The 23,894-nt window shown below is 41.4% G+C and overlaps 2 protein-coding genes across 3 annotated transcripts; both read right to left on the reverse strand.

Annotated features, from left to right (window-relative positions):
* Window positions 1-2,371: 2,371 nt before the first annotated feature.
* Window positions 2,372-13,946, reverse strand: sh2b1 (SH2B adaptor protein 1). Of its 2 annotated transcripts, XM_053613864.1 has the most exons (12): window positions 13,582-13,946; window positions 13,252-13,300; window positions 9,986-11,996; window positions 9,628-9,729; window positions 9,358-9,449; window positions 8,545-8,630; window positions 8,063-8,215; window positions 7,677-7,888; window positions 7,355-7,529; window positions 5,597-5,687; window positions 4,427-4,713; window positions 2,372-4,145 (listed from the first exon to the last, which is right to left on the reverse strand). In XM_053613864.1, the coding sequence occupies exons 3-11, from the start codon at window positions 11,687-11,689 to the stop codon at window positions 4,692-4,694; spliced, it is 2,637 nt and encodes an 878-aa protein (XP_053469839.1). In that variant the 5' UTR covers window positions 11,690-11,996; window positions 13,252-13,300; window positions 13,582-13,946; the 3' UTR covers window positions 2,372-4,145; window positions 4,427-4,691. The 2 variants fall into 2 exon arrangements, with proteins under 2 accessions (XP_053469839.1, XP_053469847.1); XM_053613872.1 differs by lacking the exons at window positions 2,372-4,145; window positions 4,427-4,713 and having other exon boundaries at window positions 5,586-6,375.
* A 3,666-nt stretch (window positions 13,947-17,612) lies between these two features.
* Window positions 17,613-23,346, reverse strand: LOC128601020 (uncharacterized). Its single transcript, XM_053613887.1, has 3 exons — window positions 22,477-23,346; window positions 19,354-19,450; window positions 17,613-18,467 (listed from the first exon to the last, which is right to left on the reverse strand). The coding sequence occupies exons 1-3, from the start codon at window positions 23,181-23,183 to the stop codon at window positions 18,009-18,011; spliced, it is 1,263 nt and encodes a 420-aa protein (XP_053469862.1). The 5' UTR covers window positions 23,184-23,346; the 3' UTR covers window positions 17,613-18,008.
* Between the last annotated feature and the right edge of the window lie 548 nt (window positions 23,347-23,894).

The following is a 23,894-nucleotide window of genomic DNA, read 5'->3' on the forward strand; positions in this document are numbered from 1 at the left end:
ACAAAAATCTGAAATCTCTACCTACCAGCTAAAAATCCTTTTTACGTTGGACCTCTCAAATACACTCAACACCCTCAGAGTCCATCCAACAGGTATGGCTAAGAATCTTATGGCTGTGAAGGTCACAGCAACCACCAGAACCTATAGATTTCTTTTTCACAATATCAGAAGAATACAACCTTTCCTGCTTACAGAAATAGGTCAAACTCTCCTGCAATCTATAGTCTTTTCCAGATTTATTTACTGTAATTATCTAGTTGCAGGTCTCCCGTCATGTGCTATACCTCCTCTGCAGAGCATTTAAAATGCTCTGGCTCATAACCTCCTGAAGTTCTTTCCTGAATTATTCCCTTACTAACGCTACTAAAAATTGTTGTCCTTAAATTTCAGGCATCAAAGGGCTCTGCGCCTCATTATACACATATCATGGTTCAGAACCACATACCCACAAGCCATCTCAGTGCTTCCACTCCACGTCACATAACATGTCTGGCCTACACAATGGTGAAATCAGCTTTACTCTGCAGTCCTAACAGCCCTGTCTTAAATCCTTAAGAAGAGGTCTAAAACCTATACTCCAGACAACATCTAGGATAACAGTTAATTGTTAACTGTCTGAATGATTTTTTCCAGAATTTGTTCTTGGTTTACATTGTGCCTTTTGTTGCAGAATAGACCACTCAAACCAGCATTAATCTGTAGTTTTTAGTCTTTAGGGTAGTCTTTAGTGCAGGTGCAAGTAAAAATGATAACGGTGGGTTATTAGTGAGTGGGACTAGTCGAAATCTATTTGGAAGTGGGTGAGAGTGGGATTAAAAACACAGCCTCACGAACACTTCTTATATACAGATAAGCCATAACATTGAAACCGCCTGCCTAATATTGTGTCGGTCCCCACTGTGCCGCCAAAACAGCTCTGACCCATTGAGGCATGGACTCCACAAGACCTCTGAAGGTGTGCTGTGGCACCAAGACATTAGCAGCAGATCCTTTAAGTCCTGTAAATTGTGCAGTGGGGCCTCCATGGATGAGACTTCTTTTACCAGCACAGCTGGTAAAAGAAGTCCGATCCATGGAGGCCCTACCTCACAACTTACAGGACTCGATCGGATTGAGTTCTGGGGAATTTGGAGGCCAAGTTGAACTCTTTGCCTTATTCCTCAAACCATTCCTGAACAATTTTTGCAGTGTATATTATCCTGCTGAAAGAGGCCACTGCCATTAGGGAATACCTTTACCATGAAGATGGGTACTTGGTCTGCAACAATCTTTAAGGTAGTTAGTGCCTGTCAAACATCCACATGAATGCCAGGACAAACAGAACATTGCCCAGAGCATCACACTTCCTCCACCGGCTTGCCTCCTTATCCACAGCGCATCCTGGTGCTATTCCCCAGTAAATGATGCACACTCACCAGGCAGGCGGTCCACATGATGTAAAAGAAAACATGACTCTTCAGACCAGGCCACCTTCATCCACTGCTCCATGATCCAGTTCTGATGCTCACATGCCCATTGTAGGTGCTTTCAGCAGTGGACAGGGGTCAGCATGGGCACTCTGACCAGTCTGCAGCTACGCAGCCACATACGCAGCAAGCTACGATACACTGTATTGACACCTTTCTATCATAGTCAGTATTATTTGTGCTAGAGTAGTTCTTTTGTGGGATCGGACCAGACGGGTTAGCCTTTGCTCCCTCTGTGCATCAATGAGCTACGGGCGCCTATGACCTTGTTGCCAGTTCACTGGTTGTCCTTCCTTGGACCGCTTTTGCTAGGTACTAACCACTGCATACCAGGAATACCCCACATGACCTGCCTTTTTGGAGATGTTCTGACCCAGTCATCTGGCCATCACAATTTGGCTCTTGCTAAAGTCACTTAGATCCATATGCTTGCCTATTTTTCCTGCTTCCATTTAATACACGGAAAGAAAAGTAATAGACCGTCAACTCAACGTTTTAGGTTACAAATGTTGGGCCGAGTTACGTTAATCAGCTTATATTATGTGCATGAAAAGCCGTGCTCCATCAAACCAAATCTGATGAAAGGATTGCTTATAAGCTGATATTTTGAATCAGGTGTACTGGAGCAGAGAACAAACTAAAATACACAGTGCAAGATTGTGACATCCTGTGATTCAACTATGAAATACCACACTGTCAAATACTCTCCTTGTAAATGAATAACCAGCTTTTCAAATAATTCTTAGGAAATCCTAATGGCTTTTTATGTAAAATTCCCACTGGTATATCGTTTAACATCTAGTCAGACAAGAGACCTTACAAACATCAACATGCTTGTTTAAGCTGCACAAGACCTTCTTCATATGAGTTTCATTGCAGTTGCACACAGACACAAGACTCCAAAACAGGTTTCAGTATATTTATATCACCATTGTCATGTATTATTATTATTATTATTATTATTATTATTATTAAATTCATTGTAGTACCTGAAACTAATTACACAGAGTGGACAACACAGTCCACCTCAACACACGGTCCCAGCACAGAGAGAGAGAGAAAGAGAGAGAAAGAGAGAGATAAAAGGCACATATAGAAGTTCAAAAGTCAAAGAAAGGGGAAGAGAATAAAATAATCAGTGTAAGGGTAATACACAAATTAAAAAAAAAAAACAGCAAGAAGGTGACTACAAAAAGACAAGGATCTGATGATGAGATGTGGGTGCTGTGGATGAAGGAGTAAAGTGGAAAGGGCAAGGAGACAAAATCAAAGTTGACTGGCACAGAATGAATGATGACGATGACAAAACGACACGGGAAGGCACAGGGAGTTAATTGCCATTTGTCCTGGTCTTTTTTTTTTCTTTTTTTTCTTTCCAAAACACTTTCTTGAAATATGGGGAAACTGGAACAAGGCAAAGAAGAAATTAGTGTGGGACAGGCTGAGGGAGATGGCAAGCTATACAAAAAAAGGCACAAAAATGTGAAACTCAGTCTGGAGAACAATAATATGCATACATAGAGTAAACAACATACAACAAAGGCATTTTTAAAACAACATAAAAAATAAAATTAATACTATTTTTTTAGACAATTATTACTATCAATGATCACGGTCTTCCTTATAGTCATATTCAATAAGAAACTAATTCTCGTGTAAATGAACAACATTCTCCCTCCTCTGGACTCAACCCTTGAAACAAACAAACAAACAAACAAAAAAGTAAAACAGTGTGCAGATGTGTGTGTGTGTAAGAATGCTGAGACTGAGAAGAGAGATGATAGACTGAGGGGACGTCATAAAGACAGCTAAGATGAATCAAATGCAGCTACTGAATATAGACAAAGAATGAGAAATATAGAGCGAGGGAAGAGATTGTCTCCTGACATAAGAGACAGGTTCAGGACTTTTGAACCAAATCACTTGTCACCTGTGCTTTGACTTTGACCAGCAGTCAATCGTATCACTGTATAAAATAAATTATTTTCACAATGGAAATGGACATGCACACACATCTTTAATTCCCAGTCAAGTCTGATGGTGACCAGATGAATTTGCCTTCCGTTTTTTTTGTTGTTGTTGTTGTTGTTTTTTAATCAAACCACTTATCAAAACAAGATCCAATGAAGTGACTGAAACACAGCTATCAAAGTGAAAGACTGGTAGGAATATCAGCATGTTGCAGATGTGAAACTGTGATTTGATTGCAAGATAATCTTCCAACCACCCCTGCGCACCCTTCAGCAAAGCAGTGGATGAGACAACAGGGCACATACACCTCAAGCATCTCACTGTAAGACTGCTGTTCTGGGATCAGCCAATTTAAATTCATTTCATTATTAAGGATTCCAAGGTCTCAGATCAGCAGTCGTACCCATACAGCTCGAGGGCACCGAGGTAATGATGTCCATGGAGATGTTTTATATCTGCTCTGACTCACAGATGAGTTTGGGTTATTTTTGCAAGCAGCAGTCCTGTCTGAAGTCTAGCACTGAAATAAACTGCAACAATCATAGTTCATCAGTGGCAGCTGATCCAATGATAAAACAACAAACACACACAAAAAAAAACGACAACAAAACAAACGTACCAGGAAAATGTGTGCTGCTGGGTAAGTAATCTGAAAGATCTGTGTATAAATCATAGCACCACATGGTGGTCGAGTACCATCCAGTGTGACTGCAACAGAACAATGAGAGACACATTTAATACTGAAATATAATGAAAAATAAATGTAGTGTAACATTAACAAACGTTTCCTCAGCCAATCTCCACTTAGTGTACCATTACTTAGTGTTTTTATGTTGCATTTTCAGTGAACAATGTGTGTGTGTGTGTGCGAATCTCCCTCCATATCTCTCTCATTCTTTAAAAGCTTTTTTTTTAATAGTGTTAGTAACCCCCCCCCCCCACCCATCCCAACCCAACCCATTGAGTTCTTCCTATAAAGTGAAAAATACTGATTGTGACTGGCTCTCCTCTTCTGTTCCTCAGAAGAAGGAGTACTGGTTGTCGATGGCTCGGGCCCGGCCTCCCTCTCTCTCTTCGGCCTCTGCTCCTTCCAGCTGTCTTAGGGGCGCGTCCCTTTCGCGCTCCTCACATTCCTCTGGCCCGCTGGCTGCTCCTCCTCCTCCTACAGCCTCCACATCAGTTACACGCTCCTGCGGTGGTGTGGGTGGTGGAGGGCGCCCTGGCGGGAGGGGGGGAGGCGGGGGCTGAGGGGGGCTACGGGGTCTGCTGGTCATGTCTGGAACGAGGACAGACAGGCCAAGAGAGGAAGACAGAGAGATAGAAAGGAAGTAGGCAAAACAGGAAGGGAAGTCGAAAGGGATCGAAAGAATTGAAAATTTGAGTATATGCAAAAGTGGCAAGTTCCCACAGAGTGAGGGAAAAAAAGCGAAAGAAGAAGGAAGAGGTGAAAAGGGGGAAAGAGAAAGTGAGAGACAGAGAAAGAAAGAACGAGAGAAAGAAATGGCAAAGTACGTGAGAGATCCAGGTAGGAAACACATGCATGTGTCCCAGTAATGGAATCAGTCAACACACAGTACACAGACTTCCTATACCCTGTCTCCACAGTGTGTATGTAAGTAGGGATAAATGCATCCTACATTATAAAGTTGTATCAAGACATAACCCATACTACACAATAAAAATAAAAATTAAAAACATGTCTTTGAAGAAATTAGCTTCAGGTGATTGTGGAGAAAGAGCTTGTTGTCTGTCAAATGTGTGATGTAAGAGTGATTACTACATGGAAAGCTGAACTGCTGTTGTGATAATCACAAGCTATTGTGAGCAATGTTCCATGTGGCGACAAATCTACGATGAATCTATGCAACTGAAATCCAGCCGTGAATGGAAAGTTAGGCAGACAAAATGTGCATCTGAGGTGAACGGATGACCTGCTGCTCCACTCCCTCCCATCTCGATCTCTTTCACTTTTCATACACTAGGATTTTTCAGGCATCAAATGGACCTGAGATTAATACTGCCCTTTCATTGCCCTGTAACTATCCTGGTTATTATGCTGCGAGTCTACCCCTTTATGTCAGATACTGTCTTTCGCATTTCATGCTTTTCTTACATTCGCTCTGTCTTGCTCTCTGTCTATTAAATCTGGTCTCACTTACACACAGTCAGAGATGGGGGTTGATGGAGAGTCAGGGTGGCGCGTGGTGATGACATCACAGACTGTGGGCCGGCTGCCTGCCCTGTCCCGGCCTGCGAAGATGACCCAACGACAAACAACAACAAAGACAGCCAATCAGAGCTTTGGTACGCACTAGCAGGAGGGAGGCCTGAGGCATAGGGGTGGGACAGGGGTTTGGGCAAAAGGTAGATGTGCACATATAGAGAAAGATGGATGATGTATGAGGATAAATTAAAGGAGAGATAGATGGGACTAAAGAGAAGGTGAAAGCTACACTAGATTCGATATGTGTAAAAGCATTAGTAAGGATCTCTGCAAGCACTTATTATGTCTCTTTCATAAGTATAACACTACTTTGACCACCAAACATATTGCAGGGGTCTAAGAGACACTAATCACTCGTGGAAATAGATTCTTTTGTGCAACTAAACCTGCTCAAGCAGCTTTGTCGTTGCCAGAATTCTCATCTCCCACCTTAGACAGTTAGCGCTGGGACAATGTACTTTATTAATACCCTTGTTTGTCTGTTAGCACTAAAGACTCGTGTTATTTACTTGCCTGAACATTACATTGTGAGTAGTATAAACAGAATATTATAATAGAATATTCTAAAGCAACTTGTATGTATATTTATATGACAGTTTCTGCAGTTTATTTGAGTTTGAGAAACTGATAAATCAGTAAAACCTGTTACTAAAATGATTGGTGTGCTTCATTTTTTCATTCGTTCATCACTCGTCTTCAGTAGCCGATTTTATCCTGGTCAGGGTCGCGGTGTTCATCAGTCCATCACAGGACACCATACACACACACACACACACACACACACACACACACACACACACACACACACACTCAGTTACGGGCAATATTATGTTGGCAATATTTTCAGACGGTGGTAGGAAACTGGAGTACCCTTAAGAAATTACGTGGACATGGCGAGAACATGTGCAACAGTATCCTGAGCACAGGATGGTCCCAGGGACCCTGGAGCTGTAAAGTGGATACACTACCAGCTATGTCACTATGCCACACCATCTTTTTTTTCTTCTTCTTCTTAAAATCAATAATGTGTCACAACAATTTTCATACCGTTTGAGCCCTGGTATTATTGTGATGGAAGTTTGAAATAGTTAGCAGGTGGGGATGAGGAGGCACAGATTAGGAAGGTGGTACAGAAGGAAGAGAGAAAGAGAGATGGAGAGAAAGAGGGGACGTAAGATTGAAAGGAAAAGAATGAAGTAAAAGGGTTGAAAAGTTTGAGCAGAGTAGGGAGAACATTAAGGACAATCATAGTTTAAGGATGAAAGTGTTGATGAGGTTTAGAGGGGTAAGGGGACTGCACGAAAGGGACAAGTAAACATATCAGGCCATGCACACTAAAGCAAATACAAATACAAAATCTGAAAAATGACAGAAGCAAAATCATGCACAGTCAGCAAATGGAAAACTTCGCTCACACATGCCATGCTGGCAATGGGAGGTGACTAGATATGTGGAGAACATCCCATTTTAGCCCTACTACAAAGTCACAAACCTCATGCGGTGGCCTGCAGCAGTGCATTCACATTATCATAAAGGTCTACGCATACAATGAAGAATGCAGTCTGGAATTTTTGGATACGCTGAATGGTTTCAAAACCCTATTAACAAAAACCAAATGCTACTCCTGTCTGCCATCACACTCAAGCCTTCCTCTGTCCCTCCAGTTTTGAGCCTTGGCCCTGGGTGTCAATACCTGGTTGACGGTTAGCCGTGGAGCCCACAAAGCTGATGAGGGTGACGTCTGAGGCGCCCCCAGACTCCAGGGGGATGGGATGCACCCGGAAGTGCTCCAGCATGTCAAAGATAGACTGGAACCAGAGATGCTGCACGCGACACTGACCGTCCTCATTCAGAGAAAGGCGCAGGTGCTGTATAGCGGGTAAGACAGATGTTAATATCATGATGGAAAGAGAAGGACGAACAGAGAGATGAAGCAATGGGAATATAATGAGAGAGTAGTATCTTAAGAGTGCTTCTCACTCGGACTATAACCGTAGTAGGTGGTGTGAACACACCTTCGCTTTGCCCTGGAAGTTGAAGGTGAGGACGTACTCCCCACGCCGCGTTTCACTCTGGCGCACGAGGAAGACGCCATGACTCGCCAAGCCGCCTGCCAGCACCAGCTGGGCTGCCTTCAGCCGTGACAAGGTGCCATGGAACCACTGACACTCACTTAATGAGTGCTCCACTGGCTCTGCTGTGGAGCCCTCTGAGAACAGGAAGGATCCTGAGAAAAATCAATGGATCACTAAGGACTGCTGTTGTATGAAGGAAAAAAAAAAAAAAGTATGGCAGAGGCTCTATGGATTTTAGGTTGCGCAGTTCACAGTGGATTCTGCGGACACAGCTGACCGACTGCTCGCTACAGTAACTCTTTATTTGTAATGTCTGTAAGGGATACCTGTGGCATCGGGTGTCTCTGGGAACGGCATGCCAAGACTAGCTCCGCCTCCACCAAGCAGTCGACCATCGGGTTCATCTAGAGGGGCGCGGGGTGGCAACTCGGGAGGAAGAGGCTCCAGCAGCGGAGAACCACCCACCCCACCATAACACACTGCAATTTAAAAACTCACATAATATTTAATTGTCCTTATGTAATGTAAAGCTTTTAATACAGCTGTACTTCAGTAATCCACTCATTGTGAATCCACATAATTTTAGAGCCAGAATTCGTCTTAGCATGTGAACTCATCATACACGTAATTCTGAAGGTAAATCGGATGGGTTTAAAAAAATAAATAAATACTTAGACTGTAAGCATAGCTTGTCCCAACCATGAAGCTGAACACTGTTGATGTTTCAGTAATGTCTTCACAATTTAACTGAGGCTACCACAGCTTCAATCTAACTTCGTCATACTACAGTTATTGACAAAACACTGACCTTGGGACAGACGGTCACTGAATTCCGGTGTGCTACTGAGGTCTGTCTGTGCTCCACCACACACTCCCTCGATATCCTCCTGCTCGCTATGGTCAACAGAGAAGATTGCGTGTTTCTACGAGCACACTAATCGGCAGATTTCAGCAGTTATTCGTTTATTCAAGTGGTCATGTATAAGCATACTATAATATCTTATACTGGATTAAAACTTACTCAGCATTAAAAATGATCAATTTTGCTTTTCAACATCCATATGTGCTCAAACGTCACGTGAGAAGGAAAAAAAAGCTTGCCTCAACACATGGAGGAGGACAGCATTGTGTTAACTTGCCATTATAAAAAAAAACCCTCACAAATAAATATTAACCAGTAAAGCCATTTAAGAGATTTTAACAGTCAGTAATCTGCAGTAATCAGCTGTTCTTCCAACCAACCAACAAGAAACACATGATAAATCAAAATAAATCTACTTGGTTAAGGAAATTGTTTAACTATTTACAAGCTACTTGCTTTTTATTTATTTATTTTAAAAAAGCAACACTACCAGCTCGCTACTAGTTAAATTCATTTTTATTAACTTAAAATGTAGTTAAGCTTTGGTACTTCAACAAACTGACTGACCTGTAAAGTCAGGGTTTTTCTGTTATAAGATTACTTTATTACTTGTCAAATTATTGCCAAAATGTGACTTTTTGTTGCAGTTATCAGATTATTTGGTACAAACACACTCGCCTCGCTAATAATCGACTGTTCCAGTTCAGTATTCCTTTGAACATAATAACAACATCTACAGCATAACAGAATGTATCTTACCTCAGACAGATGCCGTTTCTAATGTCACTCAGCCAAGCTCTCAACTGAACAGCATCTCTGGTCTCAATGACATACTGAACTTGTCCTTCCAACTGAGAGAACAACACGTACGAAGGCAGTGGGACAGAAAACAAGAGACGGATGAAACAAACGCAAACGGTAGGTAAAAGAAACGTTCAATTAAAATCTTGCAAGAAGGACATCTGTACAGAGGCAGCCTGAAGTGAGAGTGAGAAGGAAGTAGAAATTGAGAGACCTGTGAAGACAAACCTGCAGAAGAAAAGTGTTTTCTTTGTCTGGCACTTCAAGAGCTGTGGTGCTCCTGACTTCTAAGATGCAGCAGCATGGGATAGTCAGTCTGGGCTTGGAGGCCTGAAGAATAGAGCAGAGAACATTGGTTTTCTGACATCCAGATCCTGGCAATATAATTCACGGCAACACCAAACAAATAGTAAGCCAAACATGGTGATACCATGAAGAGTTTAATCCAAAGTACAACACAATCATACATGGTTACTACTCCTAGAGTTTTTCAGGTTTTGTGAAATACAATGGAATGCATAAGAGTGACCTCTATAATTCTCTCCTTACAGACTATGTGTAGGAAATCTTCTAATTTTCCATTTACCTTGGGAGGGATGTAAAACTCCAGGAAGTACTCCTCTCCTCTCTCGCCTCCTTCCTTGTCTCTCTCCTTGAGAACCAGTCGGCACTTGTGCCAGCGAGTGCCCCGTCCAGCAATTGCCCCTCCTGTGACTGGAGGAGGCATTCCACCCGCTTGGTCCGCACTGGAGACGGCAGAGACGGCATTGTTATTGTCCATGCCATGGTGGAGCAACCCGAAAGAGAAGCCCGGAAAGCCATGAGAGCCAGTAAATTCATCTGCAGAGGAGCAGACGTTCACTCCTCCCTCACGTACAAGTCTGCCTGTCTTCCTAGAAGGTAGGGCAGAAGGCAACAAGGCTGATGTGGGTCCCACAGGTGCTTGTAGGTTTGGTGGTGGAGAGCGGGACAGGCGCAGCTTCTCCAGCCTGTGGGTCCATTTCTCCTTCTCTCCTTCTCCGTTACTCCTCCTCCGATCACGAGCTTCAGAGAGGGAGAGAGAGGTGGCGCTGCTGGAGGATGACGGCGGCAGGGAGGAGGAGGATGAGTGAGGGAGTGAGAGGGGCAGAGAAAGGGAGACGGGGAGTGAGGCTGGGGCACCTTGAATGCTCCTCTTGGCATCCTGCAGGCCCATGGTGTAGCTGTAGCTGGAGGGCAGCGGCGTGGCATTAGCCGAGCCACAACTTTGAGGCGCGTCACTAGATGAGCTCCGCCAGTGCAGGATACCTCTCACACTGCCCCGCACACTGCGGCCAACGTTGCGCAGGGAGAAGCGTTTCTTTAGCTTGTTTTTGGAGTGACCACCTGCACCCGGGATGCTGCCCTTTGACCCAGAGTTTAGCGGTCCCCCGGAAGCAGGGCTTAGTGGTGTCAGGCTGCCGTCAGGTCTGTCTGTGAGAGTACTACCCTCTGCCTCGCAGTCCTTCCCCACTAGCTCATCTGACTCCACCTCCTCACCCGTCACTGGCCCCACCCAGCTGTCCTCCTCTTCTTCCAGGTCTCCATTATCAGGCAAGTGGCCAGGATACTTCTTAACCATCAATGACCTATCTTCCCGTCTACCGTTGTTCCCGCCCATTGAAGATGAACAAGATGAAGAAGAAGAAGGTGGCAGAATTTGCGCAGGAGCATAAGAGTCCTGGAAAACGGTGGGATTCTGAAATCTATCCGCACTTCGAGTGTCCAGTCCCTGCCGAGCTGAAAGTGGCTTGGGCGGAGCCCTGATGTGTGTGGGCAGGCAGGTTGCAGCAGCATCAGGTGGTAGAAGTGGTGGAGATGTCGGCTCTTCCTCCAGTGACGTGCCATCTGACTGAGTGACCCAAATCCCTGTACCCTCCCTCACTGCACTGCTTCCCTCAAGTTCGCTCTCAAAATGCCGAACAAATCGGTCAGTGAAGCGGCGGCAGAAAGCAGCAGCAGAATCGGGGGAATAATGTGGATTCTCCAGGAGAAAGGCCCTGAAGTGACGGGCAAAATCGCCAGCAGCTACCCGGGCGTGAAGCTCACAGAACTCGGTCCAGCTAAGGCAGGGAGAAGGTGAGGGAGTTGGTGTATCAGACAGGGAAGACAGAGGCTGGCCAGAAGCTGGAGGGGGTAAAGGTGGGGGACGCACAGAAAGGGGCAGCAATGAGGGAGACGGAGGAGAAGGGGAGGGAGACGGCGATGGAGGAAGAGGGGATGAGTTTGCTGCAGCCCGTGGGCTGGGAGGGGTTAATAAGGAGCCGTTCATAACTGACTAAATGAGCGACTGATTTATTGTGATTTGCAGACTAATCACTAAAGCCTTCTGATCAAGTGATTGTCACAAACTGAAGGGGTCAGGAGAAGGCACGCTATGTTCATGGGATAAAGCTTTACACAGGACTAGGAAAAGTAATGGACCAAAAAAGGAGTGATGACACTCTCCCCCCATTTAAGAAACAACTGGGCTGCTTTAGAAAGGGTTGCACACTCTGCATAAAGCAGTGATAAAGCTAGTGATAAGGTCTTGTATTTCTTCAGGGCTCTACAAGAAACCAGATGAGTGGATCCGTGGCCTGCGATAAAAAGATAACCAAAAAAATAACAAATGGTGTAACGGTGTCAATGACATAAATGCACAAAAGCTAGGCAAATGAAACATTCGAAAATGTTGCTCTGCTTTACGGGGTCACTTTTGCCGGTCATCCTTAAGGGTGACTAATGTCTTGCAACATTTCTTAAATTTTGTTACATCAAAGTCAACGTTATTGCCATATGTAGTCAGAATACAGATGAAATATGAAAATTCTTGTGCTCCAGTAACTTCAGCGATAATAAAGTATGTAGCGTGACCATGGGGATTTGTACTCATTCAGCCACAAGAGCGTTAGTGAGGTCAGACACTGGTGTCAGCGTTCCTAGTTCATCCCTAAGATGTGCAGTGGGGCTGAGGTCAGGGCTCTGTGCAAGCCAATCATGTTTTTCCACTCCAGCTTTAGCAGACCACGTCTTCACGGACCTCACTTTGTGCACAGTGGCACTACCATGCTGAAACAGGTTAGCTCCAGTGAAGGGAAATAGTAACGCTACAGCATACAAAGACAATCTATACAACTCATGTGTTTCCAGCTTTGCAGCAACACTTAGGTCATATAGTGTAGTAAAGTTTAGAGAATACAGTCTAGTGCATGTTGTGATATGGAGGTACATGGATGAAAGGTGTACGTCTGGAGGAACCAGAACCTGTTTACACGTGTAAGCAGTGTCGTGATACCAGGTTTGAATAAGGTCATGGTTCTTGTCATTTCAAAACCATAATATTTATATAAAGCCACCCCATCCTACAACCTCCAATTATTAATCATGATTTAATGAGTCTCCACTGATTCATTCTGAGGAGAGGGGGGTTTGGCAGATGATCATGACAAAAAAAAAAAACCCTATAAATAAGGAATTTATTAATCTCTGTAGCAATGGCTTGTCTAGCTGCGTAGTTCTGTGTGATGTAACTTGATTGCTACAATTTCTGGATTCACAAGCTGGTTATTGTGAAAGGTGCGCTGCTCGGAGTTATGACTGACTGACTGACTGACTGACACACACACACACACAGCTTACAATTTCCTTCTTTCTTTTAATACTGTTTAGACGCAAACAGGCTTGCTTGTTTTCATCTGCTGAATCAGTGATAGCATTTCACGCCACTAGTTGCTACCAAAACACGAAAAGAATTAAAATACTACTACTAATAATAATAATAATAAATAACAGTAATAACAATAACAATAATAATAATAATAATAATAATAATAAAACCCGGCGTGAACTCACCATTTTCGGGTCAAGGTGTAACTGGAGACCGGCGCTTTGATTGTGTGAGCTAGTAGATAAGGAGGAAAACAACAATTAACCTCACACACAGGCCTCGCTGCCATAACAATATACAACTGTCATGTACGAAGCTATAGCTAACGTTACAAGTCCAAAGACATATTAGAGAACTAAAAGCATTATAGTTATCCGGCTAACTAAATAACGAGCTAATGCTGTCAATATGCTGAACAAGCTAGCTTGGAACTTTTGCTAATAAATGCCACTTGGCTGGTTGGCTAGCTAGCTAGCCATGTTTACATTAGTTATAGCTATAGAAAAACGTCCTACCTTATTTTCCACGAGAAGAAAACTTAATGCGGACCAGGAATTTATTTTATTTATTTTTTTTAAACCAAGGCTTTCTGAAGTAGCTTTACCTAGCTAGCTAGCTAGCTAGCTAACTAACCTACGTAAATGGCTATGTTGCCGATGAACTAGCTCGGCGGCTACATAGCTAGCTAGTTGTTTAGACAAGGAGCCAGTGTTGTTGCCTTCAGTATTAGTCTTCATTCCACTTTGACTAGCCACCGCATCTAACGTTAAGCAACAATAAATAGTTAACGTGCTAATAATGAATCATATAGCAGCCATAACACGTGTGTATTGCTCTCTTGGTGTGTAATAAGCATATGATTATTTCTCTGCCTCCTGACCCAGTCAGTCTCTCGCGATACAGTGGGAAAGAGTGTGAGGGGCTCAGGGAAAGTGAAGGGGGATTAGGATGGAGGATGATGCACTGATAATAAAGCTCTTCACAGAGCAGAATATTCCTAAAATATTCTATTTAGGTCTAAAGACACTGTTCTTTTTCATTTATTAATCATACATGTGAGTTTGTATATTTCAATTGAATTCACACATACAGAGAAACTGAAAATGGAACACTTTTTGTCAAATTGGGGGACCCCCCATAATAATTAAACACACTGTATTATTTAATAACACTCATGTTCTTATGTACCTTTACCTTCTACAAATTTTATCCATTGTACATCCAAATTGTTGATTTTTACTAATTAGAGTTCATTTCAAACCTCTAAGGTCTATTTTTGTTTTATTTTTGCATGTTTTTTGATACCTAGGTTTAACAAGTCAATAAAATTGCCCCTATTTCAAATAGATATGTGGCGTTTTATATACTTCATTTTTTTTCAGCAAAGATGTGGCTATATGTCTGTAGATTTAAGTGGATCAAGTGAATGTATAAAAATCCAAAAGAAAGAAGTAATACATATACATATACTCAATCTACAGTATATGACATACAAAAGATAATTAAACATAATATATATATATATATATATATATATATATATATATATATATATATAATTTTTTTTTTTTTCAAAATTAACCAATTAAGCAGGTGTAAGAAAAGAGCTAATAAGAAATCTATATACAATTTGTCCTCAAAATCACTCTTACCTATTAAGATCTCAACTACTGCTTCTCAATTAATTACCAAACTATTATCAATGGAAATTCATAAACTCTGCAATGTTAAGAACAACAGTTCCTCAACTGTTCAATGAATGTTTATGGGTTCTCAATTATTATGGGGGTATAACTTGGAAGCATTTCTGGAGATTAGAAACTGATTTAAGATGTCGCCTTTTTTCTTATGTAGTGTATTTTTCTTCAGCATACTCTGAGCGTGACAAGGAAGTATAATTTTCTCTTCTTTTATTAGTTAGATTTAGAGATATGTCGCAGATTGTAAGTACTGTTTAAAACAGTTCCTTTAAAAAACAGATAATGAATACTGCATTACATATTACATGACACATACAACAAAATTCAGTTACATATAGAGTAACTATAAAGTAAATTTCGGTTTGACTGCTTAAAATACCAAATTTATGAGCAAAATTTTGTATAATTTATAAAATGTATAAAAGTTTACATAAGTCATGTTCTGATGTAGCCAGCTTTCTAGTAGTCCTTCTTCTGTTTTTGTTGTTGTTGTTCTTGGTTGTCTTTTGCTAAATATGGTTCATTTGGACATTATAGTGCTGGTTTTGATTTTTGAATAATTTCTTATTTTAAGTTGTCTTTATCAAATGACAAAGAAAACAGACCACAAAGTAACTGATTCACAAACTAAACAAAAACAACATGCAAGAGTAGCTGAAGAACCAGTAAGGAAACTAGGCACAATTTGCACCCAAAATCATGCCATCTTTTTAAGGTCTTATTATGCATTAAGAATAATAAGATCCTATTTGTAAGCATGACAATGAAATTATAACCATCCGGTTTAGAGTATGCAGTGTTTGGAACAGATAATGAATGGTAAGCACAGTGTTTTGTATATTGTTTTTACATACCATACAATTCTGTATCTTCACATACCCTCAATAATATCCAAAAGTTATTTGATCCAATGCCGAAACGTTCAGATACAGCAAACCTGACTGTTTGGAGTTTTTAGTACTGAGAAATACTTCCTGTAAAGGTAAAGTGCATGCAGATGTATGTGTTTCTCTGTACCTATTGAAATTTCACACAGTAATGTTATTGTCATTTGCTGTTTATCTCATTTACATCTGAAAAGTAAGGAATTTGGGCACCTAGACACTAAAGACTGTGAACAAACAATCATTAGACTTTTGTCCCTTGGAAAAAAAAATATCCTTCCACATTCATTTATACACACACATACACAAATAGTCACAAACTAAACAGTCACCGTTTAACAATTATTACTATATATTACATAATGCAAGTATTACAATCACATTATTACTGCATTATAAAATATTATAATATTATTGTTCATTGTTTTGCAAACATGTATTAAGGCATTAACAATAGTCAGAAATACTCAGGATGCTGCAATGCTTAAATCCATTACATCTATTAAAGTAATTCTAATATTTTCCAGCTGCAAAAAAAAAACTTCATAAAGGTCAGACGGATGGAATTTTACAGGCATCTCTCCTACTCAAAACATTTACTGTGAATGACCAACTATTAGGCATTTTTATACAACAAGGACAGCATGTTGTATTATTTCTGTAGCGTAGAATTACTGACTGTGTGAAATCAATGATAGTCATTGTCATGAATAATATTTGTGACAAGATATACCAAACTACAACACCAAGAAAGGTAATTAGCTTTTGGATATTGTTGCAGAATTGAATCAGTGCCTCTGTATCCCAGTCTGAAGAAAATCCTGCCATGAGTTTAGATTTAGAAGATATAAATGAAAGATATTGTTTCCTTGAAATCATTTAGATCAGAGACATATTTGCCAGTGACTGGGAAAAAGTCACATCCAGTGATGTGCCCTTACCAAGAAAGAAATATACAAGTGGCACTGAATGGCTATTGTTTGATTTGGACTGGTGGGAAATGTCAGGAAACAGTCAATCAGTGCAACACAAAGCACTGAGTCTTCCCTGACCTCAGAGTTGGAGGTAAAAAAGGATCAGGAGCACAAACATGACATTGTTTTGGGGGTTTTATTTTTATATTATGTTATAGAATTAACGGGGACTGATGTTGTCTCCATCTTCTATTTATATCTGGACATGTTTGTGTTGCATGGTATAGTGCAGCTGGTTGCATTGCCACCTCAAAGCTGCATGGTCCACAGTTTGATCCTGAACTCAGGTTATTGTCTGTGTGGAGTTTACCTCCAAGTCCACATGGGTTCTCTGGTTTCATTCCACCTCCTAAAAACATGTTTGTCGGTGAATTGACTATGTTAAATGTTCCTCTACTTGTAAATGAGTATGTGTAGGTACATTCCCACCAAGATAAAGAGGTTAAGATGAATGAATGAATATTCTTGGTTTCATTAGCAAAAGTGTACACTGCAAATGAACACAACATCTCTGAAGGCCAGTTACTTAAAGGCCAAAGTTTGTCAGCTGTCAAGTTTCCCCAAGAAATGTGTCCACAATTTATTTTAAACACTGCACATTTCTGAATAAAGAGCAAATTATGGGGGTTCCCAGGGAGTTCGGGCACAGGGTTGGGGACACCCTGAACAGGGTGTCAACCCATCACAGGGCACAAGCGCACATCCATTCACACACTACGGACAATTTCGAAATGCGAATCAGCCTACAGCACGTCTGTGGACTGGAGTGCCAGAAGGGGGCTTCGAAAGCACAGGGGGAACATGTAAGCTCCACACACACAGGGCAGTGGTGGGAGTCGAACCCTGAGGTGGAAGGCTAACCTACTAACCACTAAGCCACCATACCCCCCTGCAAAATTTAATCCAAAATTACAAATTACAACAAAAAAAACCTCTATTTAAAAAGTGAGTCAACAGAATGACACAAAAATACTGAGCTGACAATAAATTAAACAAACAGCATGTATTTCGATTTATGATCAAAATAAGGTGTACATTGTGTATACAGTACATTGTTACATATTTGTGCATCAGTACTTTTAAAAATTCAAGTTTTGTAAAGGAAAGAGGAAAAGTTGTTCAGTAGAAAATTTTCTTCAGCATTCACTGAAGTGCTACACAAAATAGAAGAATGAATAACTTGAATATCATGAATAAAAAAACATCACTTGGTCATTAATGTCAGGAATCAGTGTTCAGTCAGCAATGCTTAATTAAAAAGCAGCAATTACTCAGCAATGCTTTACTAAAAAGCTACATTTTCATAATAAGTGAAAACATATCAAACCAAGTAAAAAAAAAAATCAGTAAATATTCACAATGTCCTCCATCAATCAGACCCTGTTTATTGTTCTTGCATGCGAAGAGGAAAATTGCTGGCCACATATTCCGTGAGGACCCGCCTTACAGCTTCACCAGCATTATTTGATTGTGAATGTGGCTGTTTCTTTGGCTGCGGCACAGCTCTCTCCAAAGCAGCAGCCTCTTCCATCCAGGCTTGAGGGAAAGATTCGTTTTCCCTTACGCAGAAATTGTGCAGCGCACAGCAAGTAATTGCAACATATGGTGAAAAGGTATAGTGGAAGTCACTTCTCTTCAGAAGAACCCTCCATCTTGCTTTCAACCTCCCAAAGGCAATTTCCATTGCAGCTCTTGCATCATTAAGGTAAACGTTAAAGGAATTTTGCTGAGGGGTTAGAGTAGGACTGGGGGTATATGCCTTCATGAGCCATTCCAGGAGTGGGTAGGCTGTGTCACCAAGAACAAGGAAGTTGACTTGTGTTCCACCGATGTCACAGTTATGCTGAAAAGTAGAACAGAAACATAACAGATCGACTCAATGATGCTTTTAATTAGTTTTTAATTAGAGCAATGCCGTGCTAATAACACCAGTACGTTTTCATCAGAGATTTGATTTCCTTCCCCAGGTAAGTATGGTGAGTATTTATCTTAATTATCTTGATCTAATAATATCTAATGTTACAAGATATTAAGGTCTTTCAATTGCGTGTGTGTAACAGCATAGGACAGTTCGGACTGATCCGAACTCAGAACTATCAGTATTGCTCAAGTGCTTGTGTCTATTTCCCCATTTCATAATAAAAAAATATCAAACTTATTTTATGTTAAAATCTGTAGACACGAGACAACACAGCAAGATAGTTTTAATAATGAGAAGGAGCGCAAATAAAGCTAGTGGTGCCAATACTTTAATCTTAGTGGAACCTGGGAGAGGAATGAATGTACTTTGTCAGACATCTAATGGGCATGTGGTGCACTACAAAGTTCTAAAACACCATTATGTTATACATATATGTAGAGAGCAAACAGTGTACAGTTTAGGGATCCACTGGGATTCAGCTTAATTTGAAGGTGCCAAAATTTAGGTTGACTACAACATGTAAAAACTGAACCATTTGAAACCAAACTATTTAACCGCTTGATAAAATTAACACGGCCCCTTAAATCCATCAAAAAAAAGGAAAAAATTAATCTTTTTACTACTATTCAAGATTGCTGGGCCACACATTTCATTTAACCAATACTATTACAAGCTCCGCCCTTATGCCCCTGTCTGGTACGCATAGTACCTGGTCTAACTTACAGAATTACAGAATTGTTATCATACCATGTAGTGTATGGTTAGTATGTTGAGTAGAAGTACACATTGACTGTAGTGCCATATGTACCTTAGGAAGAAGGTGAGCCATGTTGAACAGCTGGGATTGCTTAAATACAGTGGCATCATGGGCACCTCCAGGAACTTTACAGCTCGCACTCCAGAAGCTATTGATACATAAAATATAGAACAATATTTCCTTAGTCAAGACAGCCTGCTTTTACTGTATATGCACTCTCAGAAATAAACATACCACATTGTACTTTTCCTTGATATTGGTGGTGTATCTTTTGTAACTATAGAATGCATCAGAAGTATTTCAGAGAGTGTGGCTGACATTATTCCTATAGATGTTTATATACACTCACCTGTTCACCTGCACATTCATGCCCATTCAACTCCATGAAGGTGCAGGTGTATAACTGTTCCTAATAAAGTGGAAGGTGAGTGTATATGAGTTTTAAAAATAAAAACTTATTATTCTCACAGGTGTTTGGGTCTTTTATGGTCTTCGGTTTTGTCCTGCCATTTCATGTGGGATTTTGTCTTTGAATGTTTTTTGTTTTATTGATGTGTTGCTTTTCAAATTGGCTTTGGGGGTTCGGGGGGTAAGGCATGGTGGCTTAGTGGTTTGTACTTTTGCCTCACACCTCCGGGTCTTGGGGGTTTGAATCCTGCCTCCGCCCTGTGTGTGCGTAGCTTGCATGTTCTCCCTCAGGGGTACTCCGGATTCCAGGTATTCCAGATTCATGATTGGCATTTTCAAATTGTCCGTAGTGTGTAAATGTGTGTGCGATTGTGCCCTGCGATGTGTGCCCTGAGGTCCTTGCGATAGACTCCAGGCTCCATCACGACCCCAGGATAAGCGCTATGGAAAATGAATTTGCTTGATTTTACTGCACAGCACTTTGGCTGACACTTGTCCGTAGATGTGCTACATAAATAAAGGTGACTGGACTTGACTAACGTATATGTACACTCACCAACCACTTTAATAGGAAGCCCTGCTCATTCTTGCAATTATGCAATCAGCACAATGTGTAAAATCATGCAGATACAGTTAAAGAGCTTCGGTTAATGTTCACATGAGATATTAGAATGGGGGAAAATGTGATCTCAGTGACTTTGACCGTGGCATGCTTGTTGGTGCCAGATGGGCTGGTCTGGGTATTTCAAAAACTGCTGATTTCCTGGAACTTCCATACAGAAAACTCTCTTAGACTTCACACAGAACGGTGCAAAAAACAAAAAACATCCATTGAGCAGTAGATCTGCATGCGGAAACACCTTTTTGATGTGAGAGGTTAGAGGAGAATGGACAGACTGATTCGAGCTGACAGGAAGGCTATAACTCGTATAACCACTCTTTACATCTGTGCTGAGCAGAAAAGCATCTCAGGATGTACAGCACGACACGTCAAACTTCAGGCGACAAGATCAGAAGACCACGATCAGCCAAGAACAGGAATCTGAGGCTACAGTGGGCACAGGCTCACCCAAACTGGACAGCGGAGGATTGGAAAAACATCACCAGGCCTTTTTCTGAAGCTGAAGCTTTTGACCTGTATTTGCATGAATTTGTGTTTTGTACTGCTGTCACATGATTGGCTGATTAGATAATTGCAGGAAAGAACAGGGGTACAGGTGTTCCTTTTCAAGTGGATGGTGAGCGTATACACTGATCAGCCATACCATTGAAACCACTGACAGGTGATATGATTAACAGTCAGTACGTTTACATGGACAACAATAATCCGATATTTGCCCGATTAAGACAATACTCTGATTAAGAAACTACCATGTAAACAGCGATTTTTAATTACCTTAATCTGATTAAATTCATACTTGAAGTAAACACAAATCGAATTAAGACATGTGGAGTATTCCTGTTTTAGTCGCATTATCGACGTGCATTACAGACATGTACACACCTTAATCACACTATTAACATCGTGTGGGAGTTTTCACCGCATTTTGCGACAGGACACGTTCACACACGGCAGTGCTCAACCGTTTTACGGCAAACAAGAGAGCATGACTACGTCCGAAACCGCGTATTTACCTACTATAGGCCTATAGTAGGCGAAATACATTTATCTCGGCAACTATATAGTAGGTAAGTACGTGGTTTGGGACGCAGTGCACGGCTTCAAGCAGTTGTCTATTTGCACGTATAGCATGACAAATAATTACCCGCACTAGAAGCGTTTGTAAAAATTTAAAATAAAAACACCCAAAACTGTATACGGTACCATAAAGAAGACCAACTGTATGTTGATACGTGAAATTCTGGAGTGATCTCGGACGGCGTGGCGACGTAATGACGTGTGCTGTTAATCGAACTATGTTCTATAACATGTAAAACGGGTACATGAAAGGAATATTCTAAAAGTGACTCATGTAAACACCTTAATCACAATATCGTCTTACTCAGAGTAAGGTCAATAATTAGATTACTGCTGTCCATGTAAACGTAGTTGGTGACTTTACATAGTGACTTTATAGCAGCTGAGATACATGTATTTCACCCACTATATAGTAGGTAAGTACGCGGTTTTGGACGCAGCCGTGCTCTCTTGTTTGCCGTAAAACGGTTGAGCACGGCCGTGTGAACGTGTCCTGCCGCAAAATGCGGCGAAAACTCCCACAAGACGTTAATAGTGTGATTAAGGTGTGTACATGTCTGTAACGCACATCGATAATGCGACTAAAACAGGAGTAGTCCACACGTCTTAATTCGTGAGTATGTCCTTTGAGTATGACTTTAATCGGATTAAGGTAATAAAAAATTGCTGTTTACATGCTAGTTTCTTAATCAGAGTGTCGTCTTAATCGGGTAAATATTGGATTATTGTTGTCCATGTAAACGTACTGACTGATTAAGTCGTTACAATGGCACCTGTCAAGGGGTGGGATATATTAGGTACCAAGTGAACATCAAGTGAACAGTCAGCTCTCAAAGTTGATGTGCTGGAAGTAGGAAAAATGGGCAAGCGTAAGGATCTGAACAACTTTGACAAAGGCCAAATTGTGATGGCTAGACGACTGGGTCAGAGCATCTCCAAAACAGCAGATCTTGTGGGGATGCATGCTTTATGAGTGAGTGTGTGTGTGTGTGTGTGTGTGTGTGTGTCAGCAGAATTAGGAAAATCCTTTGCATTTTTATGCGATTCTTATCTATAGACCTACATACCAATAATTGTCATCAACGACGCCTTGCAGCACATAAGATGTCCAACCCTTACGGTTGAGAAAATTCATGTAGCCATCACTGGGAGCCAGGACAGGGATGTGGGTTAAACCAACACATCCGAGAACCTGAGGAATACAGAACTTGCTCTCAAAGCGCTCAGCGATGGAGCAGGCTTCCTGCAGGCTCGGCATGTTGACGAAGTGTCCTATCGCTTGGTTTACAATGCCTTTACAGAACATGTAAACAAATTTCATCACCGTCGTCTTATGGACACCAAAGCGGTACGCGATTGACCTGTACTCCCCGCAGCCGCCGAGCTTATACAGCGCTATGGCCACCCGCATTTCTAAAGGGATCGCGGGTCGCACGGTCATCTCCCCGGGGCTCATGACGTCTTTCATCAGGTCACACAGTTTCGCAAAAGATCCGCGACACATCCTGAAATGCTCTCTCCATTCTGCGTCTGAGAACTCCTGCAGCACCACTCTCTCCCACCAGTCCCGACTCCGGACGCGCATCCAGCACGAGCGGCTTTTTGTCGGTAACGGAGGAAGACGCACACTGGGCCCGAGAGCCGCCGCGCGCTCCAGAAACGCTTGCCTACGTCTTTGTAATAAAATGGAGACCGCTTGCAGAAGGGCAGCATTATATGATAATTGCAGCAATAAAAACTGCAAAATTAACATCGGCCAGAATACAGATTCCATGTTGTTGTTTTTAAACAGCGGCTAGATTTTGACGTCACGTCCATATATCACGGTGGGTTTACTTCCGGGTTGGAATAGGTTACGTATTTACAAAGAAATCCGATTATTGAGGACTCATGTAAACCTCAGACTATACAGGATTTTGTTGAGGTTTTTATTTTGTGATTGTTGCAGCAAAAAAAATGCTTGATTTTACTGCGTTTTTTAATTATTAGCTATAAAATTTGTGATGCGACTTGCAATTGCATGAAATTGCTGTGCATGGTCTTTCGCACTGATGTTTGTTGGTAAATTCTCATTTACTCACTGTACTCATGTTCGACCCATCAGAATCGAATAGGACTTTGGCTGAATGCACGTTGTGATAACCGGAGGAGAACTTAGATTATGTAGGAGCTCTGGGCAAAATAAATGCATGAGTCCCTTCTGATGGATTTATGTTCTTATTATGTGTTCATGTTACTCTGTGTGTATACAGTCCACCAACCAAAAATATCCCAAAACACGCTACACTTAAACAAAACATTTCCACCAGTTACTGCTTTACACAATGACATATAGAGACATACTGTACATATACACACAAATCATATATACACATACAGTATGCTCAACCATTCACAAAGGCTATGGAATAAAAGCATGCTTTTGATTTTAAAAGGGACATGAAGCAAGTCAGTAGCTATGGCACAATCATGATCAACTTTTGTG

This window comes from Ictalurus furcatus, chromosome 2 (genome assembly GCF_023375685.1).
Source record: "Ictalurus furcatus strain D&B chromosome 2, Billie_1.0, whole genome shotgun sequence".
NCBI classification, from domain to species: Eukaryota; Metazoa; Chordata; class Actinopteri; order Siluriformes; family Ictaluridae; genus Ictalurus; species Ictalurus furcatus.

Excerpts from the sequence above, each read along its gene's own strand:
- LOC128601020 (XM_053613887.1), bottom strand. The coding sequence starts at position 23,183 with ATGGAATCTGTATTCTGGCCGATGTTAATTTTGCAGTTTTTATTGCTG. Across the intron at positions 19,451-22,476 it reads GTCGTTGATGACAATTATTG|CTTCTGGAGTGCGAGCTGTA; the intron begins GTATGTAGGTCT and ends ATGTATCAATAG. Across the intron at positions 18,468-19,353 it reads TGGCTCACCTTCTTCCTAAG|CATAACTGTGACATCGGTGG; the intron begins GTACATATGGCA and ends TCTACTTTTCAG.
- sh2b1 (XM_053613864.1), bottom strand. The coding sequence starts at position 11,689 with ATGAACGGCTCCTTATTAACCCCTCCCAGCCCACGGGCTGCAGCAAAC. Across the intron at positions 9,730-9,985 it reads AGTTTTACATCCCTCCCAAG|GCCTCCAAGCCCAGACTGAC; the intron begins GTAAATGGAAAA and ends TCTATTCTTCAG. Across the intron at positions 8,631-9,357 it reads AGAAACGGCATCTGTCTGAG|CGAGCAGGAGGATATCGAGG; the intron begins GTAAGATACATT and ends TGTTGACCATAG.